Genomic DNA, 22,041 nt, shown 5'->3' on the forward strand with positions numbered 1-22,041 from the left:
TATTTAAAAATAAAGAAGAAATGTCAAAATTACTTAAAGCTGATTTTTTTTTTTTAATTAGAGACAGGGATAGTGATGTCTTAGGAAGAGAGTATTGGTGATAATGGTTGAAATTCTTTCATACTGTCCTAAAGGGAGATTAACTAAGATGTCAGGCACAAGGTCTCCTCGAATGACTTTTAAAAACCAATATAGGCAAGTGCCTCTGTTTGGAAAGAAGGGGGAGGGCGGGGGAACCCTGACAGGTTCCTTGAATTTCAATTGCTCTTAAATATCCGTGCTTCTGGTAACTTGCTTTATTAGAAGAAGTCAGATAACTTTGTAGTGGAAGGACATATAAAGCTACAAATATAATGTGTAAGAAATGTTATTTTATTTTTCTCATAAATTAATGAAGTTAAAATTCCCTTTTTGAGAAAGGGGAAAAAAAAATACTCAAGTTTGAACGGGAGGTTCTGATGGTAGTGTTGGCAATGGTGAAGTATATGTGCAATTGCAGTAGTTTTATCACAGAGATTTTATTTTGCCTAGGGCCATACAAACACAATTGAATTAAAACTATGATACCTAAAACTTAATATCCTTGTTAAAATGCCATAACATGGAACAATTGATATGAATGAAAGTACAGAACAATAAATACCAAAAATTTAAAAAAAAATACACGCAATGGCTAACACACATCTTAATTAAAACATCCTCCAAGCATACAAATAGAAATAACTCTATCTACACAATATATTTATTAAACTATTGAGTATGAAATAGTAGTTGGCACCACACACTATTTATGCTGGAAACAACGAGTCATGGTAATATCTTAACACAATTACCTCAGCAGACATTTTCTAGAATCTTTAGTTTTTCATGCATGTAATGTGTGGCATTGCTTTACTATAGTGAGAGAAAGACCTGATTTAGGGTCATGAGCAGTGTACTGTAAAACAATAGAGTTCTAATCCTGGTTTGTCCACTGCCACTTGCAGAAAGGGAGTATACTTATGTATATCACAGGAGTGTTTAAAATGCAAAAATGGAGTCACTAAAAATGCAGAAAAGGCAGAAGTGTTCACCAAATATTTCTGTGCTGTATTTGCTGAAAAAGTATGATATAGTCTCATCATATGGTTATGATAACGCTTTCCATTCCATTGATATCTCTAGAGGATGTTAGAAGCTACCAATGTTAGACATTTTTAAAGCAGCATGTCCAGATAACTTGCATTCAGGAGTTTTAAAGAGCTGTCTGAGGCGCTCGCTGGACTGCTAATGTTGATTTTCAGTAAGTCTTGGTGCACTGGGAAAGTTCCAAAAGACTGGAAGAAAGCTTATGTTGTGTCAATTTTTTAAAATGGTAAATAAGATGACTCAGGAAATGATAGGCCTATCAGCCTGACATCCCAGGCAAGAAAATGGAGTGGCTGATATGGGATTAGATTAATAAAGAATTAAAGGAGGATAACATAATTCATGCAAATCAATATGGATTTATGGAAATGGATCCTGTCTAACTAACTTGGTATCTTCTTTGATGAGATTAAAAGTTTGGTTGATAAAAGTAATAGGGTTAATGTAATATAGTTAGACTTCTGTAAGGTGTTTGACTTGGTACTGCATTTTGATTTTAAAAACTAGACCTATACAAAATTAACACAGCACACATTAAATGGATTAAAAAATGGCTAACCGATAGTTCTCAGAATGTAATTGTAAATGAGAAATAGTCAGCAAGGGGATGTGTTTTCAGCAGGGTTCCTCGGATATCAATTCTTGACCCTATACTATTTAACATCTTTATCAATGACCTGGAAGATAATGCAAAATCATTACTGACAAATTTTGCAGATGATACAAAAATTGGGGGAGTGGTAAATAACAAAGAGGACAGGTCACTGATTCACAGAGATTTAGATTGTTTTGTAAATAGGTTGAAGATAATAAATATGCATTTTACTATGGCTAAATGCAAATGTATACAGCTCAGAACAAAGTAGAATGTGGGCCATACTTACAGGATTGCGGGGATTCTATTCTAAGAAGCAGTGATGCTGAAAAAGATTTGGCGGTTGTGGTGAATAATCACCTGAACATGAGCGTCTTGTGTGATGATGTGGCCAAAAGAGCTAATGCAATGCTGGGATATGTAAACAAGGTAATCTTGAGTAGAAATAGAGAGATTATTTTACCTCTTTCTCTGGCACTGCTGCAACTGCTGCTAGAATGCTGTGTCCAGTTCTGGTGTCCACAATTCAAGAAGGATGTTGTCAACGACTAGAACATTAAAAAACTTGCCATATAATGACGGACTCAAGGAGTTCAATTTGATAAATTTAGCAAAGATTAAAGGGTGACTTGATTACATTCTGTAAGTGTCTACATGGGGAACAAATATTTAAAAATGGGTTCGTCAATCTAGCAGAGAAAAATGTAACATATTCTAATGGCTGGAAACTGAAACGATAAATTCAGACTGGAAATGAGGCATACATTTTTGACAGTGTGGGTAGTTCACTATGAGACTTGGAAATTGTTCCAATGGTTGATTATTCATCACTGACAATATGTAAATCAAGATTGAATGCTGTTTCTCTAAAAGATATGCTGTAGGAATTCTTTTGGGGGACCTTCTTTTGGCCTGTGCTGTACAGGATGTCAGACTAGATGATCACAATTGGCTTTTCTGGCCTTGGAATTAAATAAATCTGTGAAAAAAATATTTTTTTAAAAGTACTTTGAAGATGAAAAGTTTGGCTTGTATGTTTAGTAGTATTTATATACAATAGTGACTAGGTAAGATTCTATTTGTTTTTATCAAATAAAGGAACCATTTTAAAGGGATTTGTTACTTCTATTTCTTCTGTTGTTTGTTTATTAATTATTAAAAACAAACAAACAAAAAAACCTTTCATGCCTGGATGAACTTTAGCTGTGTGCAGGTGATTTTGTAAAATGAAAAAATCCACTGAGGCTTTTTTGAAAAGGAGAGAGAAATAGATTTATGGTTCCAGAACATTTTGTGCATTTCTACAAAAATATTTTTGAACAAATGGATTTTGCCAATTTTCAGTCTATACATATCTATAAATGGGTTTCTCAAATTATGGGGCATGCCTCCCTTGGGAGACCAGGGAGTGTGTCAAGGGACTCACAAGCTGTGTGCTTTCATTTTTTTAAGAGCTCTGGCTGTCCGCCCCGGTGGCTGGGGCTCGTGCAGAAGGGCCGTGTACATCCGGGAGGCAAGGATAAACGGGACAGCTGGAGTCCCAGCACCCGGGCTCAGGCTTTCCTTTCCCTTCCCCCCGATCCCTTACTGGGGGGCAGCCTGGGCTTGGTTCTCCTTCTTCCCCCCTTCCTGCACCAGGAGGCAGCCCGGGCTCAGGCTCTCCTTCCTCCTCCGCCCCCCCATCCCTCACCTGGAGGCAGCAGGGCTCCGGCTTTCAGCCCCGGGGTGGCAGCAGCAGTGCAGAAGTAAGGGTGGCAATCAGGTGCTAAGTCTGCTGTGAAAAGTGTTATTGACAAATATCGCTTTTCACATTCCCACCTTTATTTCTATGCTACTGCGGTGCAGCACTGCCTTCAGAGCTTGGTGGTGGTATATGTAGTTGTGTGTGGGAAGGAGGCCGTAACAGACACAAAGAAGAAGGATCCGATCAAATAAATTTGACAACCACTGGTCTAGACAATTGCCTTTAGATATTTTCATAAAGTAATTTAAGTTTTCTGAGAATCTGAGGTTCATTAAGTAATTTTGCATGCGTGGGTTCTACTGCATCTGGAGTTGTAACATCATTTAAAATGAATGGAGCTGACATATTGGTTTCTTAGTTCTGGTGATTTGATAGTACTCCATTCTATTGCTTCCTGAGTCAAGATGAATAATATAAAAATATGTGGCTAATTTAAATGGAATTTTTGTATTAAATCTTTGAGCTAAAAGGAAGACAGTTCATTTTGAAATCACTGGAAAATTTCTGATTTATCTAGGCTTACTCTAGGTTTGATAGAAAAGTTCCATTTAAACTTGCATTGCACTTCTAACACATCTGGTTTGAATCACAATTCAGTTGAAAAGTTTAATTGAAATGAACAGAAATTTTGTATCCTGTTCAGATTGATAACAGAAAAATAATTTATTCAAAATCTAAAAGAACACTAAAATAACCATTTATTAGAGCTCAAACCAATAAAAAATATAGGGATTCCTATTTAAGGATCAGAATCTTATCAGTGGAGATCTTCCCTATTTTTTTTTTTTTTTGGTAATATTGTGACTGGATATTGAGCCAATGCTCAACTGAGAGTTTCAGTAGTTGTATACGTTTGAAACAAAATCTTAAAATTATTTTGTGCAGTTGTTTGTGTTAGTTTGAAGCATCTTGTACTCCAGGCCAGCATAGATAATGACTTCAAATTTTACTGCCCCTGTTGCTGGTAGTTAGAGAGTGGAAACATTTGAATATAGAGAGGCTAGTCATTGTTATGAACACGAGCTGAAGGAGGCTGTTCCAAGCATAGGAGTTGGTATGGAAGAAAGCATGAAAATTGCATTGGGAGGAGCAAACCAGTGAGGCAATTAGTTACCATAAGTGGAGTGGAGAGGAGTTTGGGGGAACATCATAAGTAGGGAGGGACAGAGTTATGTAGAAGCATGGACAGAAAGCTTTTACTTGATGCAGTGAACTAGAGGAAGGCAGGGTTTATGTTGTCAGATCAGGCAAAGTGGATATCTTAGGGCATGGCACACTGGCGTGGCCACATTTGCGGCACTTGCAGCGGCATTGGGAGTGGTGTATTATGGGCAGCTATCCCAGCATGCAAGTGACTGCAGCGTTCTTTTCAAGTGTGTGTGTGTGTGGGGGGGGGTGAGTGTGACAAGGAGTGTGTTGTGCGTATGTGTGTGTGGGGGAGAGAGAGTGGGTTTTTGGGGGGCTGAGAGCACGTCCGCACGCTGTCTTGTAAGTTCAGACAGCAGCAGACCTCCCCCTCGCCTCTCTCTCTCACTCACACGCAGCATTCCACACTAATGGTTCCTTTGTCTCGGAGCAGATAAGCAGCCCGCTGTCAGAAGATGAGCTTTCAAAGGGCATATCCGCGTTCCTACAGTGATTCAAAACAATGACAAGAGTGGCCACTTGACTTAAGGGGATTATGGAACGTTTCTGAAGGCTGATCAGAGCGCAGTAATGCAACACCTCGTCCACACTGACGCCTGGGCGTTATAGCCAAGGTGCAGCAAACATTATTTCTCTTGCCATGGTGGAGTACCAGGATTGCTCTAGCTGCAGAGTCAGAGCACTCTACGTGTGGACGAGATGTGAGCTAAGGTGCCCGGGGCTGCTTTAATGCACACTAACTTGCAAGTGTAGCCAAGCCCTTAGTGGCTAGGTTTTGTCTGGCTAGAAGGGAGGCAGCGTAGGTGTCAGGAATCCCTTACTGGTTGAGGTTACAAGTAATCAAAACTTGAGATATTGAGGGGCTCGACTAGAATTTTACCTTGAATATCAGAGAGGAAATATTGGACTCCAGAAATATTAAACAGGAAGAAGTAACAGAATTTGGATATGACTCAGATGTGTGGGTTCAGAGAAAAGAAGGGTTTAAAGATGATCCCATATAGGGTGGAGAGTGGCCCATGGGACTGCTTCCAACCTGAGACCTAAACACAACTTATCTTGGGGGATGAGCCGCCTCCTGGGAGCCATAACTATTCTACCAAAGGGAGTTGGAGGGTGAAGCATCTAGCCCAGAGCCTTCATAGTCCGTACTGAAATATTTCTGGAACTTGACATTTCGGTGATTTATTCCTGGACATTTGCAATGACCTTTGTCAGGGTTCGGACTGGACAAGGACGAAGCAAACAGACCTTCAGGCACCATGTGAGTCAGGAATTGTTCTCTGTTGGACATGCTTTGCCTAAGAGACTTTGCCAGCTGACTGTCTGTAAGGCAGCTTTGTTCGGTGGTGGTGGTTGTGAATAGCAGCGCCAGGAAATTGGAGCAGAAAGGAAGGGAGAATAGATAAATCAGGATATGAGACATAATGGAAATACCTCCTTGGAGGTATCTCACTGACCTCAATGGGGTTTGATCAGGTTGGAAAATTGCAACATAACTTTAAAATCCCTCATCCTGTACAGCATGAAGAAAGCAAAGTGTTGTGTATACTATACAGCTGTTAGTGTTTTCTAAGGAGAATACTCTGTCTAATTATATTGCACCCATCACTGTGGTGTTTGTACATATACTGAATTATGTAAGCCAATTCTATATTTGTGTTCCATGTTTAAGATGTTTTCCAAATTACTTGGGTTTTTTACAAGTTACATTAAGCATTGACAGAAACAAACATTTAAATATTTGTCCTGAAAAATGAATGCTGCTTTTTATTGTATCTTGAGCTATACACATATATGTGAGCTGCTTTTTATTTCTTTGCAACTACTGTGTGTGCCCATCAGACCAAATCAATTCGCTACACCCAATATTTTGTTGTCATGGTATTTATCCAAAAGATATTCTGTGAGGTATCATGTTAAAACTAATGACACACGTTGTTAATATCACTATAAAATGCATGTGTTAATGTTGTGTGTGAAGTTATCAGTTCCCTCTTTGTGATGTTACTACAATATGTTTAAAACCAGTCAGCCTAGCCTAGGTACACGTGGTAAACAGGTTTGTCTTGGACAGTGGAATTTGGGTTCCCCCCAGTTTACAGAATAGCAGTAAACAAAGCCTTCAAGATAAGACAGCTAGGGGTTATCCTGATCCTGATCTTGAGACACAGAAAATTATCACGGCTCCTGCACCCCAGAGACACCCAGGAGACTGAATCCCCAGGAGGCCTTCATGACTTGTAAGAGAAGAACCAACCCTTTGGGGATATAAGGAACAGAGACACTCCATCTTTTACCGTTCACCTTAGGAGACAAAGGAACCAAGCAATTTGATTGCTGTGATGGATCCTGGCCAGTAAAAGTTGAAAAGGAGACTGTGAATGAGAGAACAAAGTTTGCATCTTGGTAGATTAAGTTTTAGTCTTTTAGATGCATATTTTGTTGTTGTTGTAACCATTCCTATATCCCTTTTACTTGGTATCACTTCATCCATGTTCTTTTGTTAATAAACTTGATTTACTTTCATTATAAATCACCATTGTAAAGCATCAGTCTAAGTTCAGTAAAGTGTGTGTGTCTAGAAAGCTAACAGGTTGGAGCGTTTACTGTCTTTGTAGAGGCAGCAAACTTAACACTTTCTCTATAAGGGTCCAGTGAGAGGCACTGGTCTATGAAAGCCACTTGTCTTGTTTTATATTGGACAGTCCTTTTTTTGTTTTGATTTGTCCCCCATCTGGTACTGGGACATGGTTTTGTCCAGTATCAGACAGCAGATGCCATTTTGAACAGTCTGCTGCTCCGCTCCCATTGGCGTGATCTGCGTGTGCAGTAAGGCCAGTGGAGGGGGGTCAGAGTACTCTTCAAAATGGCATCCCCTTTGCGAAGTGACCTCTCACTCACAGCATGTACGAGGTCATGCAGGTGGGGGCACGCCCGCTCCATTCCCAGAAGTGTAAGAATGTCTGGTATTTTGGGAACTTGAGTGGCCACTCTAGACTAGTCCCTGCAATAGGACAAGTTTGGGGCTGAAATGGTTATAAGGTCAGACAGCAGAAGGACCAGACTGGAATGAGTAACCAGCTTGGGTAAAGCTGGATGAAGCTTGAGGGCTTGCTGGCAGGATGTTGGGGTCAGAGCTCTGAACCCAGCTGCACGCTCACAAGGCTCCCAGGGACACCCAAGTAGGTGGTGACCAAACCCCTTACTAGTCTTGGTAAACCCCCAAACTTCCCACTGGATCATAAACTTGGATTAGTTTTACAGGATTTAATGTACAAATTGACAAATTTGATATAGGACAAAACTGTATCTTTTATTGCTTATACATACTGGTTGTTATGATGGGGAAAAACAGGTTTTATTAGCAACCACAAGCCGGGATTTCAATTGCAGTCCCTCTTTCATTCATCCGTTTTGCTATTAGTTATAGGAGATACATTGCTTTTTCAAGCCTGTCACACCAATAAATCATCCCAGATTATATGCATTTGTTCAGTATGAAAGTATAGCATGAATTTTAAAGGAAATCTTCTATTTTCTTTTCAATCAGATGAGCAATGTGAAGAGACTACAGACACGGCTCAGTGCTATTCTCTTTAAGCTTCAGTTTGAGGAACAGGTGAACAACATCAAACCTGACATCATGGCTGTCAGTGCTGCCTGTGAAGAGATAAAGAAGAGCAAAAGCTTTAGCAAGTTGCTGGAACTAGTGTTGCTAATAGGAAACTACATGAATGCAGGTTCTCGGAATGCACAGACCTTTGGATTTAACCTCAGCTCTCTATGTAAAGTGAGTTTAAAATATTATGCATGCTGAGTTCTTATAATGCATTCACTTTTTTTCTTGTCATTATGACACTACTTAAGTCCCTTGTTTGAATCCTCCCTCCCCAATAATTAGATTTTTAAACTTTTGTTCTTTTATACTTTTCAGTTCATATAGACCATTTCTAGGAGTACTTGGTAGTCTGAGTTAAACATAACTAATCTATTTTACATCAGATATAAGATAGAATTACATCTGTTGAGATTGATTTGCATTTTAAGAAGTTTGTTTCTATTTTTGTCAGAGTGAAACAGACTGAATAAAATTACATATTGTATGGGTCATATTACTGTCATTGTATTAACATTATAATCTTGTCTGAAGTGTGAATATTTTTGAAGTTTATTGTATTCTGAGGTATTTTACTTATTATAATTATGAAACATTTATTTTTGCATATGTTTTCAATATGAAACTTCTCCTTTATTGAAGTTGTTCTTTGGGTTATTTAGGCAGTTTCATCACTTGTCCATTATTATTTATTTATAAAATGCCCACCCACCCACCCATGCCCCCCAAAAACAACAACCCTTCAAGGTACTTTTAAGGACAAATATGTGCCCTACCCCCAAAGCTTTTATAGTACAGATTAGTTTCTATCACAATTACTTGCTTTCTAAACCTGATTACTCCCAGGGTAATTCATTCTGTTCATACTCCCTCTGTGATGTCACTGCAAAGTCTAAGAAAGAGGCTGCAAAACACTTTATATCCTTCATGGAGAAAGAAAACTATTTTTTATGATTAATAAAATGGTTTGTTATATCTTCCTTATCTTTCTAAGCTTCATTCTGGTATTTAACATGATACATCTCAAAAATATGTTGTTTTCTTCCCTTAGATTTGCTGGCAGGATGTTGGGGTCAGAGATCTGAACCCAGCTGATAACTTGGCTTTTCAGTATTATTCCTGCTACTTGTGATGCTGAATCAGACCTCTTAAAGGCAGTCCTTCTTTGATAGTAGGCTCTGTTACTAGGAAGATACATTTGGGCCTCTCTCTCTCTCGCTTGTCTTTCTTTGCTTCCAGTGTTTCTTCCATGTTCTCTTCTCTTGCACACTTTTTAAATCACCCGTTGCTAATCTCTCTTAAGGCCTTGTCTACATTGGAATATTATTTGTTATTGTTTTAAAATACATACTAATTGACAAGTTGTTAAATGTGGAGTGTAGATAAGCATGTTAGCATAGTGTCATCTAGTCATTGTTAACACCAGTGTGTCAGCAATGTCAAACTTGGTACCTCTACACTAAGACTTAAGTGATGTTTAACATTGTGTTGGTTAGCACAGTGTAATTTTCCATTGTATACAAGGCCTAAGACATTCACATCCATTTCATTTAATTACTGTTCCTCCTCTGATCCTTTGTTCCTTTTTGCATTACTGATGTTTAATAGTTCCTAATAGTTCTTTGTGTCTAATCCTGGCAGTGTTTTTCACATTTTATATGAATATAACTTACTATTGATTTCCAAAGTTCACCACTCTGTTGTGGGGTGAATTAGTTGATGTTTGATGAGTGCTGATTTCCCAGGAATTATTCTGCAGCCTGAAATGAACCTTCGTTTAAACTATCCCAAAATTACAGTGCTCCATCCACATTATAGCTTAATTACCAATTTCCCTGTAGCTTAGTTCATGTAAGGACTTTCATTATAACCCACTGGTCTCACGTGAACTCTTTCATCTACTTGTTTGTTTTACTGAAGAGGAAACTGCTCAGATGATTCTAGAGCCCAAAAGAAGGTGGAAGATCTTGAGACTGATGGAGCTTTGCTGAAGAGAATCTGGACTTCATGATTGAGATCTCCAGAGGCCTAAATGTCCAGACAAGCAGGAGACTCGGTAGTGGAGAAAAAATCTGTTAGGAGAATGTTCTACCTAGGAAATGAGATACAAGTGCTTTCCCATGGATCCTAATATATTATAAACAACATTAAAAAGCTTATAGTTGATGGGAAGCTCCTTATTCCTGAGGTATTATATATCCCAAATACAGAATCCCTAAGGATTATTTGGAATATCATGGTACAGTGCGCAGGACAGAACCTGCAGTCACCCTAGAGTTTGAAAAGAACTCTGCTTCTTAGTAGCCTTTAAGGAAGCCAATGAGAGAAACCTGGAGTCGCCTGTCAAAAATAGCCATGCACTCCTCCTTGCCAACTACATCGTAGTCAGGTCTGCCTTTTCTGATTATTCCAAGATCTTAAGGATTTGGGTGTTAAACACAATAGAGAATCCACATGATGACAGATATATTTTGTGAAATGCAGTCTGAGACTACCTTTCCCTGTCATCCTCACTGGTGACCAACACTAGAGGCAAAAAGACAGTATGGTTTAGGTGGGCTTAGGAATATGATGTGTCAACCAAGCAGGAACTAACTGCCATATCCTTCAAAAGTCAGCATGTGTTTGGGGGCCTCTAGATGAAGTATTCTATACATCAAAATCCCATAAATCTCAGTGTCTTTAAACGTTTCCTCCTAGTTGGGAGAGTTTAATTGATAATGTGCACAGACAGTTTTTATTTTTCTTTAATCTGAATAAAAAACCCAAACTGGAGAAGAAAAATAAAACAAAAAAAAAGTATGGTTCTAAAAACATTTATATTGGTTTTATATAAAGTTTTCTAAACCAGACATGTCTCAAGTTTTTTAATATTAAATCATGTGAGGCATTCATCTACATTAAGTAAAATAAACTTTCCGTACAAAAAAATTATTCTGATATTCAGTTTTGGTTTTGGAAAATCTGTCATATATCTGTGCTTAAATTTGGTAAATTGTTTAAAACATAAGTTGCTGCTGCTATCTTAAACAGTCATGTTTCCACAATCATAGCTCTATTCGGCTGTTGTAATTCTACTATATATGGAGAGTATATATGATATATAAAAGCTTCAGTTCTAGGATGATTTTAGCAACCAAAATCTTACAAATTGCTGGAGTATGAGATTAATGCTTTATTACATTTTGAAAATTGAGACTGCAAAAGATTTTAGAGCTTATTTACCCCTTCACATAACACAAGAACCAGGGGTTACCCAATGAAATTAATAGGCAGGAGGTTTAAAACAAAAGAATGTACTTGTTAATGCAGTGCACAGTCAACCTGTAGAACTCTGCAAGAGGATTTTGTGAAGGCCAAAACTAACTAAGTTCAAAAAAGAATTGGATAAATTCACGAATAATAGGTCCATCAATGCCTATTAGCCAAGATAGTCAGAGATGCAGTCCCATGCTCTGGTTATCCCTAGGCCTCTGACTGCCAAATACTGGCACAGGATGACGGGAATAGATCACTTGATGATTGCCCTGTTCTTTTCATTCCTTTTGAAGCATCTGGCATTCGCCACTGTCGGAAGATACTGGGCTAGATGGACCATTGATGTAACCCAATATGGCCATTCTTAAGTTCTCATGTTCTGGTGAAGGGGGATTGGTTTGGAAAATACCGATTGGAATAGCAGAGAGCTCAGGTTACACCACTGTAGGCTTTCTGCAATTTATGAAGAAGCAGGAGAACTAGACATTCAGGAGCATCTGCTGCAGAGGCTCACAAATCTAGCAGCGCAAACTATGCTGCCAGCAACTCCCAGCCCTTTCCTGATATCTCTGCGGCCAGGAAATGACTTAAAGGCTCAGCCCGATCACTTTTAAAATGATTTAGTTACTGCTTTCCAGTGGGAGAATGAATCCTGGGCTATCTGAATTCTCTTTCCCTTTTTTCTGATTAAAGAGAACAAGTTGTGTATTGGGGTCTGAATGAGTATGCTGCTTCAGATTACAAGGTCCTGGCTGCTATTTTGAATTTATTGGGGCTCTCTGAGGATAAATATCAACTGAGGTTCAAAAATTATAAGTATTCTACAGGTCTGTGGCCTCACACCTTACTCAGCACCTGACACTGGTAATTTGTTGGCTTGTTCCCAACAACCGAACAGTAGGGTCATACTGATAATGGACAGTGCTTGGAAAGTGTGCCTGGGTATAAGGCCAAGCAGGTCTCAAACCCAGGCCTGCAGAGCAGCCAGGCAACAAACCCTTCCTTGCTACCATCCAGTGACGACTCTAACCAGATCACACTCCACTACCCACAACCTGCTGCAGACACAGACCACAGAAGTCCCGCCTCAAGGGGTGCAACAAGCAGCAGCCTCCTGGCTCGTGATTGGCTCCCTGACCTATATAAACCATGAAGTGTCCAGGCAACAGTGCCAATCTCCTGTAGCTTCCACAACCATTCCTATTCGTGAACTCCTGGATTTGACCTTGGCTTGATTTGGACCTTTCCTCCTGACCTCGACCCTGAAACCTGACTTAGACTCTGATCCTTGGTATCGACCCGGCCTGGAACTTGATTACAAATTCTTCCGCTACTCTCGGCCCCAGGACACCTCTGCTACTTTCAGCTTCAGGTGTGCCCCTGCTCTCTGACCCTTGGTCCCAACTACCCTTGTCAGAATCCTCGATACTGAGAAAATATAGACTTGGGTGGATCAGTGATCCATACTGTCAGAGACTATGACAATTAATAACTAGCACAAGGCTGAGCCAAAAGAAAAATCAACACAGCTATTGATGCAGTATATAATGAAGAGTCAATCAGTTTGTCAGGTTAAAGAGTAGTTACAAAGACTGTCACTGTTGTACATGAGAGCATAATTTAAAAGTACTGTTTCTTTGAGGAATATGACTCTGTGGAGATCTGCAGCCTTACTGAAGCCACCAGCATACACATGAGCTCATGTAGGATAAGCAGCCATACACAAAACCCTAGAGCCATATTGCCTCCCCCTTCCCCTCACCCCCCCCATAAAATATGGATGTTCATATAACATAAAACAATTTCCATATTCTGTCTACTTGGTGGGACCTTTCTTTGTTATTCAAGGCCTGAGGTGCTCTGCACCAGTTCATGCTTGGAATCGGAAACTATCAGAGATATGAATCCCTCGAGATCAAGGAGATTTAGATTTTCACCCCCTCCTTCATCGGAGAGAGATTCCCCCTCTTGATCTAGACACTCATTTAAAAAAAAAAATAGGTCTAGAGAGACAGATCACCATAGGGCTCTTCTCATTGGCTTCCAAGGCCACATGGATACCCACATTGAGCCACTTGGGCATCCTGCGGCATCCCACACTCAACTTGGTCTTTTTTCTCCCAGCCATGCCAGAACTAGATCACCAGCTCCGCTGCCAGCTAAGGAAACACCTTTAACAATCTCTCAGACTGAGCAGGTACCTATACTCATCCTCTTGGCTGAGTCTGCTATTGAATTTGTCCCACTGAAGAATAAACTAGGAGACTTTACTTCCTCACAATACATCTTCATTGCCAAATGTAACTCTTATGCCTGAGTCATTTTCCTCCATTCCTGATTACTTCAGGCCTATCAAGAGTATCTGAGGATAGTAGCATCCTAACTAAGAGTTCAGCCAGCGTTATTGCAAAAGATTTCCTCACAAACTTGTAGACATATTCTCCAAACTCCAGTGCCTGCCAGAGTTGCTTTGCCTATTAATGAAGCATTGTTAGAAACAGCCAAGATATTTTGGCAGACTAAGACTTCTGACACCAACTGCTAAAACAACTGAGCAATGTTACCAAGTTCCCTCCCATGGATATGAACGATTCTTTTCCCATCCAATATCTGGCTCTCTGATCATTACTGCAGCTAATTAAGAATGATGGCAGGGTTGCTTCAAGGCTTCGTCAAAGGAAAAGGTGCCTAACAAGTTGGATTTGTATGGTAGGAAAATGTATTCACAGTATGAATACATCATTTGGGATTCCACATCTAAATTTACTGATAAGCTCCTTGATGATACTCAAGAGCAATTCAAAGCCGTGGTTCTCAGGAGGTCATCTTGTAGTGAGGATGTCCCGCCAAGCTGCTTTGATGTCGTGGACTCAAAGAGATGGCAGCAGCAGCCACTTGTGCAGGCCACTGTGGCTCCAGACTTCTGGAATTCCTTCAGAAGTGCATCAAATAATCAAGGATTTGCCAGTTGAGGGATCTGATCTCTTTCCAGATAAAAATTATGAGGTCTTGCATTCCCTTAATGACTTTCAGGTTATACTTTACTCATTCATGTTTTATATGCTGAACCCAAGGAGGAAATCTAGCAGGCTATAACAGCAGCAGAGACAGTCATACTATCAACTAAGGTAGCCTCATGCCTCTAAGAGACAGCACAAGCCACATAGGAAGAGACCCGCGCTTTCTGCTGCTTCTGCTTTGTTCCTCACATTTCAGCAGCACCCACCTCAGGCTAAGCAGCCTATATGTCTGCTTCCCCAAGAGCGGCAGACCAGTTGTGCTCGATCTTCCTTGCCTCTCTCTCTGACCTACCCCCCCCCCCCACTTTTGGGGACAGATTCTCATTTCTTCAGTGTTAGAAGACCATAAACAGACCAGTGAATCCTAAGCAGTGTGGGTCTGTGTTTTAAGATACAGTTTCAATCTATGCCCTATCCCCATGTACCTTTCCCCTGTCCCTTTTCAGGGACCCATCTCACAAAGTCTGCATGCATGCAAGAGGTGCAAACTCTTCTGTGTCTCAGAGTTATAGAGGATGTTCCCAAAATTGGGGAGGACATTTTTACTCCCAATACTTGCTCCATATCCAAGAGAAAAGGGGGTCTGAGGCTAATTCTAGACCTGTGGAAGCTAAAAACCTTCATCAAGATAATACAATTTTGCATAGTTTCTGTGGCTTCTAGTCCTCCCTTAGATCCCAATGACTGGTATGCTGCTCTTGATGTACAGGATGCCTACTTTAATGTAGTGATCCATCCCATTCACAGAATATCTCGGTTTCACGGTAGTAGATCTCCACTACCAATATACTTTTCCCTCCTTTGGTCAGTCATCTGCCTGAAGAGTATTTACAAAGTACCTGACAGAAGTGGTGGCTCACCTCAGAAGAATCAGCATGCAGGTATTCCCCTGTTTACATGACTAGTTGATCCTCAGCCATTCCAGTCAGCAAGTAGAATATAGCATCCAGCAGATCTCCACTCACTATTTGCTCAACAAGACCTGATAATAAATAAGACAAATTGATTCTGTCCCCTGTTCAAAGAATCAAGTTCACTGGGGTGATCCTCAATTTGAAGGCTGCAACTGCTTACCTGCTCCAGTCTATCTTTTTCCTATGCAATAGTCTGCAATCCCACCCAAGGGCAACATGAGATCTTGTGTGTGGTTGGGACACATGGCATTCTATATGTATGTGACTTAGCATGCTGGACTTCACCAGAGATATATGGTTGAAGTATGTGTATCATCCAATCAAAACCCCTCTGGACTTGCTGATTCGCATACTTTCCAAGGGTCTGCCCTCATTAGGGAGAATTATTCTCTCATCCTCTTCTGTCAAAAACTTCCACTACGGATGTATCTGCCTCAGGGTGCGATTTGTATATATAGCAGTTTTGCGGGTTCAAGCATTATGGACTGAACAGAAATAATCCCTGAAGATAACATTCTAGAGCTTCAAGCCATATACTGGACACATCCAAGGCTTCATAACTCACATCAGGAGTCAGATGATCTAAGTCCTGCTGGACAAGCCAGAATAAGCAAGAATGGGCTAGATTCAACCTAATGTATCAGGAAGCAATCAAGTTTTGGAATTTTTGCATCAGAAATGGAATCCTGCTTATGGCCTCTCATCTCACAGGGTGCAGAAATTCTCTCAAACCATTTTAACAGGAGGTTCCTGGGAGATCACAAATGGTGGTTGAAAAAAAAACATTGTTAGGTTCATATTCCAGTCATAAAGGGATGCCAGCATAACCCTTTTTGCCAGAAGGCAGAACAGAACAGAAAGTGCCATCAGTTTTGTTCTAGAGGAAGTCACAGTCCAGGTTTCCTTCACGCATTCCTGTTACCGTAAGGGTCAAATCTGATATATGTTTCCACTCATTCCAAAAGTGATTCTGATGTTGAAACAAGACTATGGTTTTAGTAAAGGGAAATCATGCCTCACCAATCTACTAGAATTCTTTGAGGGGGTCAACAAGCATGTGGACCAAGGGGATCCAGTGGATATAGTTTACTTAGATTTTCAGAAAGCTTTTGACAAGGTCCCTCACCAAAGGCTCTTACGCAAAGGAAGCTGCCACGGGATAAGAGGGATTGGTAACTGGTTAAAATGTAGGAAACAAAGTGTGGGTATAAATGGTCAGTTTTCAGAATGGAGAGAGGTAAATAGTGGTGTTCCCCAGGGGTCTGTTCTGGGACGAGTCCTAGTCAACATATTAATAAATGATCTGGGAAAAGGGGTAAACAGTGAGGTGGCAAAATTTGCAGATGATACAAAATTACTAAAGATAGTTAAGACCCAGGCAGACTGCGAAGAGCTACAAAAGGATCTCTCAAAACTGGGTGACTGGGCAACAAAACGGCAGATGAAATTTAATGTTGATAAATGCAAAGTAATGCACATTGGAAAACATAATCCCAACTATACATATAAAATAATAGGGTCTAAATTAGCTGTTGCCACTCAAGAGAGAGATCTTCGAGTCATTTTGAATAGTTCTCTGAAAACATCCACTCAATGTGCAGCGGCAGTCAAAAAAGCAAACAGAATACTGGGAATCATTAAGGAAGGGGTAGATAATAAGACAGAAAATATCATATTGCCTCTATATAAATCCATGGTACGCCAGATCTTGAATACTGTGTACAGATATGGTCGCCCCATCTCAAAAAAGATATATTGGAATTGGAAAAGGTTCAGAAAAGGGCAAAATGATTAGGGGTATGGAACGGCTTTCATATGAGGAGAGATTAATAAGACCGGGACTTTGCAGCTTGAAAAAGAGACGGCTAAGGTGAGATAAGATTGAGGTCTATAAAATCATGACTAGTGTAGATAAAGTAGATAAGGAAGTGTTGTTTACTACTTCTCATAACACAAGAACTAGTGGTCACTAATTAATGAAATTAATGGGCAGCAGGTTTAAAACAAATAAAAGAAAGTATTTCTTTACACAACGCACAGTCAACCTGTGGAATTCCTTGCCAGAGGATTTTGTGAAGGCCAAGACCATAACAGGGTTCAAAAAAGAACTAGATAAATTAATGGAGGATAGGTCCATCAATGGCTATTAGCCAGGATGGGCAGGAATGGTGTCCCTAGCCTCTGTTTGCGAAATGCTGGGAATGAGCAATGGGATGGGTCACTTGATGATTACCTGTTCCATTCATTCCCTCTGGGCCACCTGTCACTGGCCACTGTTGGAAGACAGGATACTGAGCTAGATGGACCTTTGGTCTGACCCAGTAGGGCCATTCTTATGTAAATAGCCAATGTGGAGCAGTATATATATATATAATTGTTCAAGATTGGAAATGAATGTTTGTTATTGGAATCTCATTCTTTTCATTTAAAAAAAAGTACAAACATCTTGGTAACTGCATACCATTCTTGTGCTTTAATATATTGCATCCTGTGTGTTTCTGAAGACATTTAAATACAGCTTAAGTTTTTTGAGCTTCATATTTCATAATTTAGCATACTCCTTTACTTTTCATTGAAAAAAACAAAAACAAATATTTGGTAGATAAGTGTGAAACTGGTCAGTATTTAGAATCTACTTTAAATTTTAACCAACCAAAATAAATCAACAAAAACAGACAACCAATCATGTTAGGGTTTGCTTACATAACGCTCCATCAGTTTAACAGCTTGGCTCTTATCTTCATAACATTTACAGTTGTTAAAGTATGTTGAATGTAAGAATAATTCAAAGCATTCTTGTTTCCAATATATATATATATTTTACTTCTCTAGTTAAAGGACACAAAGTCAGCAGATCAGAAAACAACTTTGCTCCATTTTCTGGTTGAAATATGTGAGGAGAAGTATCCTGATGTCCCAAATTTTATTGAAGATTTGCAGCATTTAGACAAAGCTAGTAAAGGTTTGTATTATTAAATGAAAATTTTAATTTTGATGTCACTTTAATGTCTGTAACTAACAATTTATATTTATTTTAATTTAACGCTAACATGAAATAGCACACTTAATAAACTGATGTATATACTATGTAGGTCAATCGGTTGAACTTTCAGATATATGCCTGCTACCTCTAATAATAAAATAGAAGATCTCTAAGATAGTCCCCAAAACGGCTTCCAGCTTATACTCTATATGCATGGTACTAAAATAGATTTTTATTTTTTATTTTGTATGAATAGCCCTCAAACTACTTTAATCTTCTGATCTTTTTATCATAAGAATCAACTGCAATTAAACAATACTTTTCCAAAATTAACACAGTAGTTCTGAAAAGTTTATCATGTAATCATTTTAATAAAAACAAAAACCATTAATCATAGAAATTTCCTCTTTTCTTTCCTTTCTATAAATTCTTCATGCAATAGTAGTACTGGAAGCCAGGGAAGATAAATTCCACTTTACCGCCTCATCGTACAGCATAGCATCTTGTACATCTCAATCTAAGCAGCAGAAGACTTTTACATATAATATCTCAATTAAGAGTTCCTTCTATATATGAAGACATAGCATGACTAATTTAAACTTACTGGGCATAGAGTTAGACTCCTGCAGGAAGCACTATGAGTAAAATAGTGATTGGCTACCCAGACTGTCGCAGTTAATTATTTTTCTAGTTTACATAAATTTAGTGGGGACTATATTGCCTTGCACAGTGACACCTCTCATGGCTCATGTAACCTTTCCTGCCACAATCCCTAGATTCACACAGGGTTTTTTTTTATTTGTTTGTTTGTTTTTTCCCCACTATTGGTGACATAGTGGTCACTCACATCCAAACTAAGTTCACACAGATATCAATCTCTGTTCTCACTCATTTTTAATTTTCAGATTCAATTGGCATACATTACCACTACTTATGAATGTGGATGTATTTGTAGACGTTTTGTCTTACAAATGCTTTATACATTTATTAATGATGCTACTTTTAGTATTGAGTCCCTAGTAGCTGGAGGAATTATTAATTTATCCATGCTTTACTTTTGTGCATAAATAGTGGTGTTGCATGTTCTTAAGGAAGCATCCATGCTTTCATCATAGGAAGACTGTGGAGTATATTGTGGTGATATTTGTGGTATATTGTGCAATTACCTGGAATAGTTATTTTTATTATACTTTATCAGACTTGATTTATTGCCACATAAATAATTAATCTTGTATGATAAATACCATATTTGTCAAGCTTATAGATTGCATTTGCCTCTATTTTATGAGAGGAGTTTAAATAGCCACAGCCACACTATTGTATTACAATATTACTGAAAGAAAAGGGCAGAAGGAGCAGACTGAGTGTAATGGATTACTATATGCCTGTATGTATCTATATCAATCTGCAAGCTCCATTCTGTTTTGTGAATGCCATTTTGATTGCAGCCTGTGCAGTACCCTTCACTTTTGCAGCATAACCTCCATCCTGGGCTGGGACAAGAAATCCCTACACCCACCAGAAAGGCTAAGAATGGGAAAGCCATCAAGAGTCCTCAACCTTAATGGTCTGCCATTCAAACGGGTTCACTCTAGAACAATAGGCTGCAGTCCAGAGGAACTAGTTTTCCCAGTTTGGAATCCAGGGTGGATTGGTGGGTGTTCATACGTTCATTTTTGGGAACTAATGGGTTGTCCTGAGTAATTACAGTACTTTTTATCTCCATAGGATCTCTCATGTTACATTCCAGTGGTGCTATTCTGCTATCTCTTAGTGTTCAGAGTACATGTACAGCTTCTGGGAGAGAGTGTCCAAAGTTTTCAAATAAGCGTGTCTATAACTAAGGTTCTAAAATTTTATTTGGGCCCCCAAATATAAATGATGTGATTTTTCAGAAGTGCTAGGCACCTGCACGTCTTAATGAAGTCAGTGGGAACTGCAACTGTTTAGCACCTTTGAAAATGGGCCACTTTTATTTAAGTGCCTAAATATGGTTTTAGGAGCCTAAGTAGTAGGCACTAGATTGGAAAGCTTTCGCAAGTGAGTTTGAACTACATTGTCACCAATATGCTACGCAGTTCTATATTTTTAAAAATCAAATCCAGATGTTGGATTCTGCTTATTCCTTCCAATGCTGGTGGGCGTAGGGATGGATGAGGACGGACCTAGCTAAAATTAATCCAAGAAAGAAGGAAGTGATGCTGTAAACTGGGTGATGGTTGTGCCATATACAATGGGTGCTTGCCAAACTTTTGTCAATTAAGTCAACAGCATGGGAGTCCTCCTTGATTCATTACTGTGTGACTCACCTCTTCAGTGTAGCATATCTCTATTAGGCTATTTTGCTAATGCTCCATACTTTGTGATGGATAGCTGTTTGTTTCTGGGTGTAATTCAACTTGTTGATTGTGATCTTTAGTGCTTATGGCCTCTCAGGCTGTTTAAAACCTTCTTTTTTTTTTTAATTATTTCACATCTTTCTTGTATTGTGTTGCAAAGGCTGATGTTTGTTTTAAACACTCTCTGAACTGTGTAGGAGTGTTGATTTACAATTAATTTGACTGGCAAAGTCGTCTGATGGTGGTGTTCAGATGGTACTTAGTTACATGGTGACAGACTGAGTTTTGTGTGTCAGGAATACAAATTATAAGAGTGAGATTACGCTTGATCTTAGCTCAGAGAGTATATGCTGGTTACCCAGATTTTCAATCCGAATCTGTCTCTCAGCGGCCAGTTCATTTTTCCCCCTCCAGTTGCACCGAGATCACTACCTAGTAATTTTACATGGTTGGTGACTATTTCTCCCAGCCAATCAAATTCCTTTGCTAGTTGCTTTGCCCAGTGTTGTGCTCCCCCCCCCCCCGCCCCAGTTTTATTCCATTGCCATCTCTTAAAGCAGCGGTTCTGAAATGTCATGGCACCGTAGGGTGACCAGACAGCAAATGTGAAAAATCGGGACGGGGGTGGGGGGTAATAGGAGCCTATATAAGAAAAAGACCCAAAAATCGGGACTGTCCCTGTAAAATCGGGACTTCTGGTCACCCTATGGCACCGCGACCCCCTTCTGACAACAAAAATTACTTCATCACCCCAGAAGGAGGGACCGAAGCCTGAGCCCTGCCGCCCCAGGTGGGGGTGGGGAGATATTCAAAGACCGAGCTCCATCACCCCTGGCAGGACGGCCAAAGCCCAAGGGCTTCATCTCCAGGGAGGGGGCCTGTAACCTGAGCCCCGCCACACAGGGCTGGAGCCCTCGGGCTTCAGCTTCAGGCCCTGGTGGTGGGGCTCGGGCTTTGGCCCCAGTGTTGGGCCTTGGGCTTCAGCCCCGGGCCCCAAAAAATCTAAGCCAGCCCTGGCGACCTCTTCAGTCAGGCTTAATGAAGTCATAGAATCATGGGGCTGGAAGAGACCTCAGGAGATCATTTAATCCAACCCCCTGCTCAAAGTAGGCCCAGTCCCTAGACTGATTTTTGCCCCAGATTCCTAAATGGCCCTCTCAAGGATTGAGCTCATAACCCTGGGTTTAGCAGGCAAATGCTCAAACCACTGAGCTATTAAAACAGGGTCACAACCCGCTTGAAGTCGACCCAGAGTTTGAGAAACGGTGTCTTAAAAGAACAATAGTAGGTTTGTT

The 22,041-nt window shown here is 39.8% G+C and overlaps 1 protein-coding gene across 3 annotated transcripts in view; it reads left to right on the forward strand.

Moving 5' to 3' along the window:
* The window catches only part of DIAPH3 (diaphanous related formin 3), a 502,952-nt gene that overhangs the window by 288,290 nt on the left and 192,621 nt on the right, over window positions 1-22,041 (forward strand). For all 3 annotated transcript variants that reach the window (XM_065581159.1, XM_065581157.1, XM_065581158.1), the window contains 2 exons: window positions 8,167-8,406; window positions 18,257-18,386. In XM_065581159.1, the coding sequence (XP_065437231.1) occupies window positions 8,167-8,406; window positions 18,257-18,386 (370 nt within the window). The remainder of the gene's footprint in view (window positions 1-8,166; window positions 8,407-18,256; window positions 18,387-22,041) is intronic.

The sequence above is a fragment of the Chrysemys picta genome, chromosome 1 (genome assembly GCF_011386835.1).
Source record: "Chrysemys picta bellii isolate R12L10 chromosome 1, ASM1138683v2, whole genome shotgun sequence".
NCBI classification, from domain to species: Eukaryota; Metazoa; Chordata; order Testudines; family Emydidae; genus Chrysemys; species Chrysemys picta.